At 53.3% G+C, this 16,007-nt stretch overlaps 1 protein-coding gene across 2 annotated transcripts in view; it reads left to right on the top strand.

The window, feature by feature from the left end:
- HIC1 (HIC ZBTB transcriptional repressor 1) overlaps positions 1-12,207 on the top strand; it is a 93,907-nt gene extending 81,700 nt beyond the window's left edge. For both annotated transcript variants that reach the window (XM_076072625.1, XM_076072626.1), the window contains exons 3-4: positions 5,586-6,135; positions 6,821-12,207. In XM_076072625.1, the coding sequence (XP_075928740.1) occupies positions 5,586-6,135; positions 6,821-7,831 (1,561 nt within the window). In that variant the 3' untranslated portion in view covers positions 7,832-12,207. The remainder of the gene's footprint in view (positions 1-5,585; positions 6,136-6,820) is intronic.
- The last annotated feature ends 3,800 nt before the right edge of the window (positions 12,208-16,007 follow it).

Below are 16,007 nucleotides of genomic sequence, written 5' to 3'. Positions count from 1 at the left end.
TGAACGTGTGTGGGTCCGTGAACGTGTTTGGGTCCGTGAACGTGTGTGGGTCCGTGAACGTGTGTGGGTCCGTGAACGTGAACGTGCCCGTGAACGTGAACATGCCCGTGAACGTGCGTGGGTCCGTCTTGTGAGTTGCGGGCGCAGCGATTAGCGCGCGCTTGGCTGCGGTGGCCGATGACCCGAGTTCAATTCCCGCTCACGGCCCCCGCTCACGGCCAACATCAGTGACAAATATCTGAACCGCTCCTGGGCCTCCCCTAGGTAGACTTGGCCTCAAATGAGTACCTAGGGCAGTGTGTAAACATCGCCATTGGGGAGACAAAGGCGGTCGGACGTGATGCTTGGCCACCCACCCCCTGTTGTGCCATGCCAACCTTCATAGGTGCTCGCTACGAGCACTTGCCGCAACAGTTTGTTAAGGCTACAAGGGGGCTCTTTGTACTTGTGTGCACTCTATTGGCACAGTAGGGAGCACAAGAGGGTGCATCTGCCAGTCATCTTAGTCAAGTCATAACACCTGGGTCGGCCCTCTGACCCTCTGCCAGCAGTGAGCCGTCGACACTTCACGTGGCCTCAAGGTGCACTTAGCCTGGCACAAGCACCGTGTGTGACGTCACCACTACTTCGTGGTGAAGAGCGGTTGTTGCGTGCATGTGTGGTGAGCGGTAGTGTAGCGGTTAGCGCACTGATAAACCGGGCCTCCCTTAGGTTGACTCAGCCTTAAATGAGTTCCTCGTGTGTGTAAATGACAATTTTTTTAGACGCCCCCCTCAGATGCCCTGGTGGCTTTAAAAGATGCTCGCGAGCAGCACTTGCTCCAACAGTGGCATAGAGGGCTATATAGAGGGCTATATAGATGACCTTTGTTTTTGTTGTGTGCATGTGAGAGTGTGTGTACGTATGTATGTACGTATGCGAGTGTGCGAGAGTGATGTGTGTTCGGTTAGTTTAATGGTGGTCGCCGACACACTGCGACTCTATACAGATGAACAACATCCTGTAACGGGCACCCACAAAACTTTTATCCATATATTAATTTAAAAAGTGCGGGGCGGTAGGGGAGGGGGGAACCGCTCCGTACTGCACCATATGACTCCCCCCCCCCCCCCACCATTTCCTTAGTGTTTTCGTTTTCTCTGGACCGGGTGCCCAGAGTTTAGTGTAGCTTCTGCATATAGGCTAAGGCCTTCAGTCATTTTGCGAGCTGAGTTTAGGTGAGTAAAGTTAGATTCGGTGACGACCCCAGCCGCGGAGCTGAGGGAGCACACAGCGGGTGCGGCCGGAGCGAGTCCAGGGCACGGCCGTGCGCGTAACAAGAGTGCCGGGTGTCTCTAAAGGCCTCCACCGCCTGGGGCATGGACGTGCAATGGCAGAATGCGTCTGATGCAAATGGCCCTTGTCTGCTTGAGAGATGGGTCAGAGCGCTCGTGGAAAGCTGAAAATTTGGCGCCCACAAAGCCACGGAGAAATTACAAGACGACGCTGACGGTGGCGACGGGGGACGGTGGCGTCGGTCAGAGCCACGGAGCTCCGAAGTACGAGCAGAGAACCTCTGTGAGTGCGGCCGCTCGAAAGGAGCGGTCCGAGGCCGGCACTCGGGGGCCACTCGACAGAAAGCGACCTGTGGTGGTGAGAACCACGGTCAGAGGAGGGCCCACAGTCCCTCGCCTGAGGAGTCTGAGGGCCCAGGGAGAGTGCGAGGAAGGAGATGAATGGGAAGAAGAAGAGTAGGAGGGCCAATTCTCAAGAGTGCAGAAGAAGCCTCAGAGAGCGCTAGTGAAAGACATGAAGGCTGTTATCTACCAGTGTTGGTGAGGGGGGGGGAGAGAAGATCCTAAACCTCCTTGTTAGAAGGGGTCAAAGAGTCTAACCCCTGAGGTGGCCTGCAACACCTTGGGATCTCCCTAGGCACAGGTCCAGTTGGAGATTCTTCAAGAGTCGGCCGGCTGCGAGCGGAGGCCAAAAGGCCGATCGAGGGGGCAGGAGCCACAGCAAGGGTCTGCTCGTGGGTGACCTTGGGACACATGGCGGCGGCATTGTAGATGATTGGGCCAGGCTCCGGATGCGGGCGCTGCAGCGGTGCCTCTTGCAACAAATGTGACTCGGGAGGAGAGCTTGTGGCAGTATTTGCCCCGATCGTCACAGGCGGCGAGAAAGGACCTGCCAATGCCCCGAGGTTAGGAAAGAGAAACCCGATAGGATTTTTTCCAAAGAAGCTCGTGATGTTAGAGACTGACGCCAGCTTGGCAGGCTGGGGGGGGGGGGGGGCTGCTGCCAGAGGGGAGAGCTTTGCAGGGTCAGTGGTCGAGCGCGCAGAACAGTGAGAGGGCGTCTTGTTTCTGAGAGCTCGGAGCGATTCGCCGAGACCTGGCGTGTAGCTCATGGAGGTGTAGCAGGAAACGGGGTCTTTGTCAGATGCGGCAACGTTGACAGAATCAATATTTATACTGGAGGAATCCGATGAGCTCTAAAGCTTTTTTTTCACAGATGTCCAGTAGGGGTAGGGGCGGGTAAGAACGTTACAACAACAAACAACAAGAAAGGGTCCCCTAGATTTGGCTGCTAGCGACAGACATTTGTGTGTGTGTGAGCTTGTGTTTGTGTGCCTTTTTGTTCTAGTCCGTGTGTATTACCACGCATGCTTAAGTGTGTGTGTGCTGGCGATAGATGTTATCCTATTATCAGATTAAACTTCGGCAGTTCCATACCCATCCATGCTCTGGGTGTAGCCCAAGAATTATGCTCCCAGCCACCGCCGCTATTGCCCCTTTTCAATGAAGAGTGATGCATACGGAGCCGAGCGTTGGCATAGCCCATTCATTCCGGTGCTGCGGCAAATACATTAACTCCTCAAGTTATTGCTCAGGGAATCGGCACAGTACCACATGGTCCAGGCAGTCCCAAGTGATCCTGGAGTTGCAGCCAGGGCAATGATGCTGCTGTTACATTAGCATCTCTTTGGGCATAGAGAGAGACCCCCAGTTGCCTGGAGGCGACGCCGTCGCGAGCGAGCTAGTCGCCGGACGCGAGTGCTGGCAACGTCGTTCGGCACCAGTGCCCCTGCGTGTGGGTGTGCGCCTGCGTGTGAGCCTGTGTGCGTGCGTGTGAACCTGTGCGCGCGTGCGCGTGCGTGCTTGCGGCTGCTTGAGTGCTGAGTGTCGCTGCTGCTGCGGGCAATATACGGCAATAAACTCCCAGCGACGCACATCAAGTGGCAAGTTGGGGGTTTCACCTGGTCTGAGGGAACCGCCTACCCTAGGTCAAGTCGGCTGACGGTGAGCACCTGGTGAGGTATGGTGAGGTGTGCGGGCAGGTAGCGCGAGCTGTAGGGAGGAGGGAAAGCCAGTTGGGCCTCGCACCTCCTGCATCTTCTTCGGTGGGGTGTGGAGAAGGTCGGCGAGTCGTGCAGGAGGACTGCGCTGACTTAAAAGAAAAACAAATACGTGGACACCGATTTGTTTCCTGGTTTGTATCACGTTGAGCCGAGTAATCTCACGTGAATGTTTTTTGGCCGTTTTTCTTTTAAATTTAAACTGTTTTAATAGTTTGTTCAGACTTTTTTTTTTATGATGCTGTAAATGCATAATAATAATGTACCACCAACTTATTATGAATGCCCCAAACCCATCAGATCTCAGAAGCCAAGCGCATGCGAGCCTGGTTTGGTACTTGGGTGGGAGAGTGACTGGGAATACACCAGGTGTTGTAGCCTTGGGCTGCGAGGCAGCCTTACACAACAAATGGGTTATTTAATCAATCGACGTGGAGGTTTTAAGTGTCGCATCCCTCCTTCGTACAATTGGGGTTTCTCCGGATTCTCTCCCGTTTCCTACCACGTGCCGAGCACTCATTAATGGAATTGTCTGAACCATCCCAGAAACGTTTTGGGTCTCGGTGACTCTTTTTTTCTGGGCAAGTAAATGGACGTTGCACACGTCCGCGTTGGTATACGTGCATCGGCACACAAAAAGGGGGGGGGGGAGGCTATGGGGGGTGTGGGTGTCAATTGCCCATCCCGTGCTCGTGTCGGCTTCATGACAGTGAAGTCGCATGCCTTTGCAGATAAGCGTTGACAAGACACATCGGGTCATTTTTTTTTGTACTCGCATACCACAGAGAGCCTGGTGCAGGGTTAACCAGTTGTAGCAGAATGGGGAACGGGGCAGTGTTGTCATAACAGCCTCGTATGTGGAGAGAGACTCTTCTTGTATCTTGAAAGATTAAGCTGAACTTAGCGAACGTTTACAATAGGCGCAGATATTGTGGCCGTCGCCTTGTTTGTATCATTACGCGTCCATTCGGCAGACGTGCTTTCTTCGAATGTTCTCTGAGATGGCCTCAAGGCTTTCAGAGTGAGTGGTGGTGTGAGTGTGTACATTTTAAGTTTTTATCGTTTCTTGGAAATTGGGGGGGGGGGGGTACATACGTTTAACTTATTTCGCACCGTACATTGACAACCGTGCTAATCGGAGGTGCGGGTGGCTTTCTGTCGGAAGAGAAAACGAGATGTCTGCGGTTGACGTCGGAAAGTGGGGAAGGGGAAACGTAAAGATCTGAACCACATTTTTTTTTGTCGTCGGACGAGCGAGGCTGGACCTGGCCATGGGCAGAGTTCCAAATGTCGCACCTCTCGCAAATCGTGCCCTTCCCCCCCCCCCTCTTCCCCCTTTGGTCCATGTTTACAAACCGTCTCCACTCGGGTGCGAATCGGACAAAGCCTGTCGATTAGCTGACACCAGAATATATAGTGTCGGCAATGGCGGACAGGGTGGGGGGGGGGCGCTGGGAGATGCGAGGGCAGCTGGACACTGTTGTTCTCGTGCCCGTGTCGGTGCCACCGGTGGCACCATGGCAACCTCGCACTAACACGTGCGCGGGTGTTTTCGCGCGCGAGTCACGCGTAGCGGTGCGTTGCTTCGGCGACTTGTGGTGAAAACACGAATGGGCGTGGGGTTGCCTGCGCGCGTTCGCAAAAGCAAAACAATTCTCCCCCTCCACGGTCAGTCTCTCAGAAACCACGATTCCCAGAAGCAACGGCGACCCACTGCTGCGCCTTCAACGTGTGTCCCGTGGCGTTTGTGTATCTTACGGTTGTTGTGGTTGAGCTGTGATTTGTCTGGCCCCACACCTTGCCGATATAAGACTTAGTTGCTGTTAAGGACGATCCACGGGATAATGGATTGTAAATGTTAATATTCTGTTGCGTTCTCTTTCCCAAAATTCAGATAGCGATGACAACGTTGATATTGGATGACTACGGCGGAATTCGTAGAGAGTTTGCATTCATGCCGGCGTCTCGACTAAAAAAATAAAAAAGCCATCCAGCGATAATAAATAGCAAAGGGTCTGTTTTGCCAAGTATAAATAAAATAACTTTTAAAGAGCTCATCCAGCTGTGGACCACAGGGACCTGTATTTTCCAGCAAAACTTAAGCGGCAAAGCTCGGAGTGAAGTCGCATGAGCAGGGTACGGGCAGTCAAACAAAATGCTGCTCGGTTGCCTGCGCCCATGGGCCAGGTTTGCGTGCGCGTTGTGTGGGCCCCATCCTGAAGTGCCGCTCTCTCCGGGTCGTCTTCCGCAGCCGGGAAGTTCCGCGCGTCGGGGAGCTGCAGCGCGTCGGGGAGCTGCACACCCTGGGCTCCGGCGTCGGAGAATATTTCCCATCGCGTGTGGCTCCGGACGACGCGGGGCTCGACCTGCGCGGCGGTGGCAGCGGCGGCGCCGGCGGCGGTGGCGGCGTCTCGTCGAGCGAGCGGAGCCAGCTCGTGGGCCTCGACCTCTCCAAGAAGAGTCCAATTCGCGACTCACGCGCGTCCTGCGGCGGTGGCGGCGGTGCGGAGCACGCGGACCGACTGCACTCGCCGACGCCCGCCCCCTCCGGTGCCGACGGCTACGAGGGCCGCGGCTCGGGACTAGGCGAGGCGGAGGCCTGCCTGGGCCTCATCCGACGGACGGCGCCGTCCCCGCTCGGCGGTGGCGGCGGCGGCGGCGGCGGCGGCGGTGGCGGCAACGGAGGCGGCGGAAGTAAGCTGCCCGTCTCCAGCGGCGCCGCAGACGGCCTGCCGCTGCCTCTCAACACGAGCTGGCTCAAGCAGGAGCCGGCCGAGCGGCCGTGCGACCGGAAGGATCAGGTGAGCGCCTGGGGCGGAACTCGCGACGAGGTTAAGAAAAGAATATCGGCAGCGTTTCCTGGGGCAGGGACACGGGTGCATTTTGTGTACACGTATGCTCTTTTGCCCACAGCTCCAGGCCAGCGGTCAGATTTAATCTTTGTTTACCCATAATTTTCACTCGGAGAAAATATTACGTACATCCTGGACCTTCTCTGTCAAATTCCATTGTGTCCTGTCTCTCTCCCCTCCCCCAGACCCTGCCCCTTCTGCAAAAACATAGGCTTGTGAATTGAATGTTTTGTCCTACATTAATGTCGGGCCCCCACATCTCCTATGAGGCCAGCTCACTCTCCCCGGCGATGGTGTCCAGCCCTCTGCACGAGCACTGGGTGCGGCGTAGATTTGCATGCGCATTTCTGGATGATGAATATCCAAACTAGCCCTGGGCCTCCCCTAAGTCGACTGAGCCTTAAATGAGTACCTGGTTGCATGTGTACATATAAGCATTGGGGAGACAAAGGGAGCTGGGTGTGGTGCTGGTCAACCTCTCTTTTTGTGTGCCCTAACCGGCCTTAATAGGTTCGCGCTAACCGCACTTGTCACGACAGTCTGTTGAAGGCTATATAGGGGATCTTTAGCTTTGTATTTGTGTGTACGTGCGTGTGTGTAAATACGCTTGCACGCAATGCCGCTTCTCACACAGGACCTGCACCACGGGCCATCAGCTCAGGGCGACCACAAGACCCCTCCGAACTCTTGGGCCGGGGCGTCCGGCGATGACGACGAGGTGCCCGTGCCGCCGAGCAACGGCGTCGTCGTCTATTCGGGAAGCTCAAAGTCCGACGGCGGTGGAGGCGGCGGCGGCGGCGGCGGCGGCACGGGGCTCTACCAGACGACACGCTCGCTCCTCGGTGTCGCCGCCATGGAGGAGGACGACGACGACGATAACCGCAGCCTGAACGACGAGAGCGGGATGAGCGACACGGGCAGCGGCGGCTCGGAGCCCGGGCTCGAGCGCTACGCCCACTGCAACCACCACCACCGGCACGCGGCCGCCTACGGCGAGCCCGACGCCTTCGGCGGCGACAACCTCTACGTGTGCATCCCCTGCGGCAAGGGCTTCCCCAGCTCGGAGCAGCTGAACGCCCACGTCGACACGCACACCGAGGAGGAGCTCTACCAGCGCGAGGCCGGCGGCGGAGGAGGCGGCGGCGGCTGCGGCGACGACGACGACGACGGCAGCAGCGGCTGCGCGGGAGGCGGCAGGGGCGGCGGCGGGGGCGGCCCTCCCTCGGCGTGCGGGGGAGGCGGCGGCGGGGGGCCCGGCGGTCTCGACGCGGGCTGCGCCGACGACTCGGCAGAGGCGCGGCCGTACCGCTGCATGGCGTGCGACCGCGCCTACAAGGACGCGGCGACGCTGCGGCAGCACGAGAAGACGCACTGGCTCACGCGGCCGTACCCCTGCGCCATCTGTGGCAAGAAGTTCACGCAGCGCGGCACCATGACGCGCCACATGCGCAGCCACCTGGGCCTCAAGCCATTCGCGTGCGAGGAGTGCGGCATGCGCTTCACGCGCCAGTACCGCCTCACGGAGCACATGCGCATCCACTCGGGCGAGAAGCCCTACGAGTGTCAGCTCTGCGGTGGGAAGTTCGCGCAGCAGCGCAACCTCATCAGCCACATGAAGATGCACAGCGCCGGGCAGGCCATGTGAGGCCCCCCCCCCCCGCTCCCTCCCTTTCTGGACCCCCTTTCCCTCCGGCGCAATGGGCTGTGGTCGCCGGCGCGTGGAGGTGAGCGAGCTAGCCGGTGAGCCTGGCGCGTTGGCATCGGGCCGAGTGTGTGAGCTGGCGAGCGGGCATCCGCAGTTTGTAGGGTTCTCGATTAACCGTCCGTTTGTCATCGGCGTTGCCGCTGGAACTGATTTAACCTCGTGACACTGCGTCAGTAGCACCTATAACCTGATTTTAAGAAATCCATGGACCAAAATTTACGATGGTTTTTATATGCGTTATTTTTTTTTTATATGAGTGTACGTCCCTTTTAAAATGTTAAAGGTGATCATTTTACAGGTGTTGGGCTGTCATAAGTGGGCTTGGTGCATTTTCGTTTTACGAAAACGGTTAATTAATTTTAGTGATGTCTATTTGTCTAAAAGATCGCTCTGAGCGAACGGCTCGCATATCGGGAGATGTCATTGAGGCTTGAGGGGGTGGTGGGGTGGAGGATCTTGGTTGCCGTCTGAACCAATCGAAGTCATCGCCACGTGAGGCCTGCGCCAACCAACGGGTGTGTACGATCATCGTGGGCAGCCCCGACTAACTGCCCGCCAGCTCGCTCCTCCGCCAGCTCACCCGCCAGCTCACCCACCAGCTCACCCGCCAACTCACACGCCACAACCTCCAGCCGCCGTTCCGTGGCATCGCTCGCCCTCTCGCACACACGACCCCCGCAACTCAGGCAGGAGGCGATACAATGCCACTCTTTAAAAAAAAAAACAAAAAAGGAACGAAACAAAGAGGTATTTTTTTGTTGTTGTTGTTGTTTAATGGCCGGTGGTTTGCATGGGACCAGTGGCTGACAGGGTCAACCGACGCGAGGGGTCGGATAGTCTTTGAAAACGGGAAGAGAGAAAGAAAAAAAACTAAAACTTGCCCCGCTTGCCCGAGGTGCGCGCCGCAGCAGACTGTGCAGGCGCCCGCCGGCGGGGCTTCCCGAAGCTTTGTGCCGGTATCGCCAACCCTCACCGTGTCCTCTCGATTTTGACCAATGAATTGAATCTGTCTTTTTTTTCTCCCTTTGCACATTCCTTTTTGCAGGCTTTAAAAAGAAAAATAACAAAAAACGGGAACAGCTTACACTACCTGTGACGTAGTGAGGTTTTTTTTTGTCTTATCTGTTTAATCTCTGTTACGAATGGTATACGGTATATATATTTATATGATTGGAGGCCCTACATTGACTCTTTGACAGGCACTCTGTGTAAGTGTATGTGACTTGTAAACTAATTTAAAATGCAGGAGGGAAGAGTGGCTATACAGCAGAAATAATGATCATGGTAAAGACGCACACACGTCTACGTGAGCCTACCCGTGTACTGTACACGGGTGTACAGGAGCGTTTGTCCCCCTGGTGAATGTGCACGTAGAGTGAACTCGGGCCATGCTATTCCTTTGCAAAGCATCTCCCCTATCCGCCGCGCGCACGCACGCACGCGTGTGCAAACACTCAACGGCCAACACCAATGTCGAATATTTGAAGCGGTCCTCGGCCTCCCGCAGTTCGACTCTGCCTCAAATGAGTACCCAGTACAACGCGTAAACATCGTACTAGAGAGACATAGGTGGCCAAACGTGGTGCTGGCCACCGACCCCCCCACCTCGTGTGCTGTGCCCGCCTTTATAGATGCTTGCTAACAGCACTTGTCCCAACAATCTGGGGGGAGGGGGGGGGATATTTGTCTTTGCACACAGATGAATGTGGAGTGGTTCACTCGCTGCGACGTGACTCCGGCCACCTAGCTTCCATTTCCCTGGCCTTGCACAATGCCTGTTGCAATTGGAATCTTAAGCCTGGCCTGGGGGGGGCCTCCCTTCGATTAACTTTTGCTGGTGCTGTGCAATCGAACATCGGCACCTGGCAGACAAAGGGGGTGGCCGAGTTAGTGGTGCTGCCCGCACCACCACCACCACCACCTTAATTGCAGCGTTGGCCCTGATAGATGCTCGCCGAAAAAAAAGCACTTGCCACCAACATTCGCTTTGGCCAAATGGCTTTTGTACATGAATCATAAATGCCACTTTATAAAGGTTTTAATTGGATATTATTATGAAATTGCACAGCACTGAAAAATTGTGTGTGTGTGTGTAGATATATAGACGCATGCCCAAACATATAAATATAACAATTATATGCAAAATTATTTCTATAATATACGCTTTGCGAGCAGATGGCTCGAGGTGACGTCTACAAACTCTTGAACACATGCTGTACGTCTATGAATATATGTATGCAGGTATACATATATTTATACGTGTGCATTGTAACATGCGTGGCGGGCACAAGGCATTTTGGTGCAAGTGTGGCCCCGGCTCCCGAGGAACGAAGGCCGTCCCACGGGACATGCAGCGGCTGATGTCATAACGAGACACTCGAGGACCCCCCCCGACCCTTTCTCGTCCTCCGCTCGCTCGGTCGCTTCCTCACAATTGGGGGGGGCGTAAAATAATTGACTGAAAAAAAAATTCAGTGAACATTGTGATGTAAAAAGTATATATGTAGGATACTCTCACTCTTTGCGAATGGTAATATCAAAGACGTTTTGAATTTCTACAAAACAAAAGGTGAAATATTCCCAATGTTTGTCCACAGGACTCTAAAGAACAGATGTTCACTGGTTAAATTGAAATGTGTACAAAAAAAATGTTTGTTGAGAAATGTTTTCCTAAATAGGGGAACGATGTTTCGGTTACAGTTAAAACTGTGTCGTATTCAACATCAGCACTGGCGTGGAGCTTCCCTCCGGCTCTCGCCGAGAATCCGGCACGGGGGGTGGTGGCGACCACCGCCCCCCCCCCCCGCTTGCCAACGCCAAAATTGGCGCCTACCATGATCATTATTTTCTGTGGCGAAAGTGACGAAAAACCTGTTATAGTTTGCAGTTCATTTTTTATCAATGTCCTAATGTCTGTATAGTCACTTAGAGGAAGAAGCTTTGAAAAGAAAAAAACTATTATTAATAACAACAATTATCAACTGTTGACCAAAATGCCTGTGGATCAAAGCAGTGATTGCAGGTTCATGATAAGGATGTAAAAATTGCGAAGGATAATAACGAAGGTGTATATTTTAGCATGCTTTTCCTCGTTTGTACGTACCTGGTTTTTTGCGCGCGTATTAGCTTTGTTCTGTGTCTGTTTTTTGGTAGCGGTGACAGCCGGCGCGGTGTCTGTGGTGTTGTCTTGACAGTAGCATGGTTCTTGCACAGCACTTAAGTTGGATAGCTGCTTAGTAATGCAGTACGTTTTGTTGGCGTATAACGTTATGGGTCCTCTGCTCTCTCTCTCTGTCTGTCTCTGTCTATCTCACTCACCCTCAACACTCTCCTATAATTTTACATTTTTTTTGTTCAATAATTATTCTTAATGATGTTTTTTTGTTTTTGTTTTCTATTAAGTTCCCCCTTTCTCCCCCTTCCCCTTTATTCCAAAGCCCACACCTGACCTGTCGCGAGCAAACCAGGCTGCTTTAAACCCTTTCCAAACGATACAACACTTACCTTTCCGAACGGCGGGGGAGGAGAGTCACCGGCTGTGTGCACCGAGCGCGTGAGGTGTGCGTGTGTCGTGCGTGTCGTGTCGTGCGTTCGTGTTGTTATCCGTGCGTTGTTCGTGCGCGTGTGGGAACGGGTTCCGCCGTTCTTCCCAGCGAGGCAATGCAGTCGTACCCCCCCCCCCCCCCGCCGCCGCCCCCACAAACTCTGGAGCTAGCCCGCCCGCCCGCCCGCCCGCCCGCCACCGCCGCCACGGGCTGGTGTGGCCGGAACCTCCGAAGCCAAGCGCGCTCCTCACTGCCAAATCTTGGCGCTTGCGGGCGGGACCCCCCCCCCCCTTTAACGCAGAGTTTGCGTTATCGACGCATATTTTTTTTTATCCGCCGATTTCGCGTGGCGGGTTTTTACTCCGCGCCTTGGGCTGGGGCGGGGGTATTGGGTCGTGACGCCGTCATTGAGGTAGCAGACCGCTACCGACGTTTGCTTTAAAGAGAGAGAGAGGGAGAGAAAAAAAAAACCTAAAAAATAATTTAAAAACAAGAATGAACCAAAACTCTTCGTTGGAGGGCATTATACAAACAGGGTGTGATGAGGTATTTTAGAAGAAGAGAGAAAAATATTGAGAGTCATATTTTGTAATAAAATGTCAGCTTTAACTCTGGCAGCTAAATTCAGCTGCACAGTTGTCCGGCTGTTTACAGGAATAACTTTAAGGAGTTCGTTTTGGTTTGCGTTTCATTGTCACTTTTTCATTTTAGCCATTGCCGTCAAAGAACTTACGAGAAAGATAGGCTGTTATACCGATAAGCTTTTTTTTTTTTAAAAACAAAATGAAAACAAACTCTACCTCAGATCTTAAGCTTTCATGTCTTAAATGTGTGCAGCGGAGAGCAGTCTACACGATTATATTAGCTTTCATTTTTTGTGTTGTTGTCTTCGAATGCCTGCCGCTCAGAACGCACGACCTCGCAAGCGGTCGCTCTGTCCTCACGTGCCGCTGCCAGTGGATGTACAAGGTGTTGCCCTGACACTAAAGAGGCCTTGAACTTTTTGGCGTTTTGAGTATTGTGTGTTTTAAATGTAACCGTGTCACAAGCAATATAGACACCAGACGTTACAGAATGTTGAATCGGATTCCGTTAAATCGTACAAAAAAAAGGTATGTAGCGATATCAGTCGTATTAAGGAGCAAACGAGTCACGGACCATAGAATAACAATTAAATTTAACCTGCCATATTGTAAATTGATAACGTGTATATAATGTCACAGGTAGGGAAACACATCTCATGTTGTTTTTAACCGCCTTAGTTACAGTTGTTAGTTTGTAATTAGAAACAATTTAACTCAAACGTGTTCCCAAGCCGAAGGGGGGGGGACAGACTGCTTGCATTGCATCGCTGGGTTCGGTGTGGATTGTGTTGAGCGTGGAATTGTCTCTCGTGTGGTGCCGAGCGTGGTTGTGGCCGAGTGGGGCTTGTCATCGGGCGTTTCCGTTTGGCGTGTTTCCGTCTCGGTGTTATAATATTTGTCGTATGGTTTGTCTGGTTCGCGTTGTGCGTGGTCCGTGTCTCGGTGTTGTGCCGCGTGTGGCTTGCGCTGAGCGTGCCGGGGTTTGTCTCAGTTTTGTGCTGCGTATGAATTGTGTTTGAGAGCGCGTGTGGCTTGTTTGTGCTGAGCGTGGGCTCGTGTCTCGGTGTTGTGCCGCGTGCGGCTCGTGTGTTGAGCGTGTCGGTGTTGTTGCTGAGCGCCGGTGGCTCCGTGCCACGCACCCGTGCCACCCCCGCCGACCCTCCGCCACGACCAGGCGTCTCGATTAACATGATGCAGGGATTTGTACGACTTTGTGGGCTCAAGACATTTTTTTTTTTGAAATGCAGTATTGCAGCTCGCCGAAGTCTTCTGCAGGGATCTAGATTAGAGAAACATAACGAGAGGGAAGAAAAGAAACACTAGTCCTTATTATTGTGTACGTACTTTTTATGATGGTAGTTATGGTGGCGGGGTGAGGGTTCGGGGGGTGGGTGGGGGGGGTTTAAACATTTTACGTTGTTCTCTTTAACGTTTTAAGATGAAATATCTCTCAGTGTTACATAACCCAGCTCAAACTTCAAAACTGTTTAGCAGCTTCTGTCCAAAACCATGGGTGAATTTTTTGAACCAAAGTTTTATTTTTTTGAAATCGAAACCTCATTTTTATAAGAACCAAAAAAAAAGTTTACAGTGTATTTTTTAAACGAAAAGTGGTAGCACTCACTAACCGACATAAACGCCGTAATCTTTTTTTCTTTCATGTTCAGGCCAGAACCACGCGAAAACAGTGTTGTCATCGATTACTCTCGGAATTTAGTTTTTATTTCACATTATATTTCTCCTCACGTTTCCTTCGGGTTTTTTTTTTGCTATCAGTGAATGTATTTATTGCACGGTTCGTTCTGTGTGGAGGTTTTTATTTTAAAATTTTCTGCTTCGTTCATTGTTTTTGTCTGTTACACCAACACACACACACACAAGAGATACACATTCAAGTTTTTATTCACAGTACCTTACGTAGCCATAGAACATATCAGGGGAACACAGAATGTAAAACCAATAAGAATAACGGAGCCGATCACACTTTTTTATAACGCTTTAACCACGTTCAACTTTTGCTAAAGCACACTTCAAAAATGCCTCTGGGTCACCTCAACGGAAGAAGAAAAAAATCTACATTTGCTGAAATGTTTCGCACGAGTTTAAAACAAAACAAGAAAAACCCAGGTGTTGTATTGTACAATAACAACGAAACATAACTTTTTTTTGTTTCACAATTATTTTTTGAAAAAAAATTGTTTTTGCGTTTTCAAAGCTGTAACTGCGTGTGTACAAACAAAAACAAACCAACCACAAAAGGGTATATATATAAAACGAATGCGCTAAGTTTAAAGGGGGAGTTGTAACGAAGCAAACCAAAATAGTGGCAGGTTCATTTGTGGGCCCGAGGAGGGGGGGGGGCCCGCAACCCCCGCCCCCCGCGTTGTGTTGCCGGGCCTCCTCGGCCCGAGAAAAGCTTTTTTTGACCCCGTGGTGGCCATGGTGGTGGTGGCGGAGTTTGTCATGGTTCAGCGCCTTCGTTAAGCGCTGGCCGAAGCCCCCCCCCCCAACCACCACCACCCACCACCACTCTCCCCTATCCGTTTGACGCTTGAACAGACGGGGCCCCACGCGATGGTGATGATGATGACGACGGTCGTGTGTGACCACGCGAATGATCGGTGTCGCGACGCTCGAGGCTGCCTGTGGTGTCTCTCTCTCTCTCGTCTTGTACACGCGCGGCTCTGGGGGCCCCCTCTCCCGCGGACGCATCTTCCCCGCGACCGGACGGGAGCGTCAGCCTCTCACGGCCACCACCACCCCCCCCACTCCCCACACCACCAATCGCCGCGACTGTGGCCCCACTCTCGACAATTGCCGCGTGGCCCCTTCGCCCCATCGCGACGTGGAACGCGCGCACAGCCTCGCCACTCGCAAAACGAAGCGATGAGAAATATTTATTAATTGGCGCAAAATTGAAAAGTTCCACCCCATCCCCCAACCTACCCCCCCCCCCCCTCTCTCTCAAAATAATGGAGTTGGCTCCTTTGAAACGGGTTAATCTCGACGGGCCATTGCATTCGCGCACGTGGGCCAGTGTGTCTCCAGAACGCGTTGTTGTACGAGCCAGTGACACGCACGCGTGCAGCGGACGAGCGATGTTGCGTTGTAACCGACGATGGTGCTGCTTCTGCTGCTGCTGTTGTTGTTGATGACGATGTGGGTGGTGAATGAGGTGGTGCCGGGCAGTGGAGGAGGATGAGGGGAGGCCACGTGGCCGCGGTTTCATGCAGCCAAAATCCTCAAGAAGCGAGCGCTCGTTCGAACTCCCAGCTTAACGAGCAACGTTGTTGGTGGTGTCGTGGGGCTCACATTGACCAAGGAGGGTGTTGGGGCAACAGTGTGTCGGTTCTACCGTGACGTCCCCAATAGACGCGCCACGCACGTTGGGTTAGACGCGTCCCGAACTTTGAGTTAGACGCGTCCCGAACGTTGAGTTAGACGCGTCCGACCACAAAGCGCCCAGCCACAAAGGCAAAACAATCACCCCCCCCCCTCCACCGGTCTCACGGGGGTCACCTCCCATGACGGACTGCAGGGGTGGGGGGCACTGCGTTGACAAACACCAATCTAGAATCGACAGAATCTCTGTTTGGGGCGGAGGAATCCGATGAGCGGACGTTCCAAGCCCCAACCCGAACCCTGTACAAGGCAACGCGATGCCTGGGTCGCAGTTCAATGCCACGGCCTCGACGCGTCCCAAAGCTCATCCCCAAAACATTCAAAAGCACCGCAAGCGCCGCGGCGATTTAAGGAGCCAAACAATTCCGCTCTGTAAATTGTCTCCACACAACAAAAAAAAACACCACACTACTACTAATTAGGCGGGCATCCACTCACAGGAAAGAGATTGTCGCATCGCTCCAATGTGTTCGACAACAACGAAAAAACGCAATTCTCGCTCCCCCCCCAACCCCCCCCAGGTGGATGTTTACCTCCGAAAACATTTGTCGGTTCGGCGGGATGGGAAAGGAGGACGCGGGGGGG

This window comes from Petromyzon marinus, chromosome 38 (assembly GCF_048934315.1).
Source record: "Petromyzon marinus isolate PM22_M1 ecotype Great Lakes invasive population chromosome 38, UKy_Petmar_22M1.pri1.0, whole genome shotgun sequence".
In the NCBI taxonomy this organism is placed as follows: domain Eukaryota; kingdom Metazoa; phylum Chordata; class Hyperoartia; order Petromyzontiformes; family Petromyzontidae; genus Petromyzon; species Petromyzon marinus.
The sequence above is the reverse complement of the archived record's forward strand: the minus strand, read 5'-3'. Positions and strand labels throughout refer to the sequence as shown.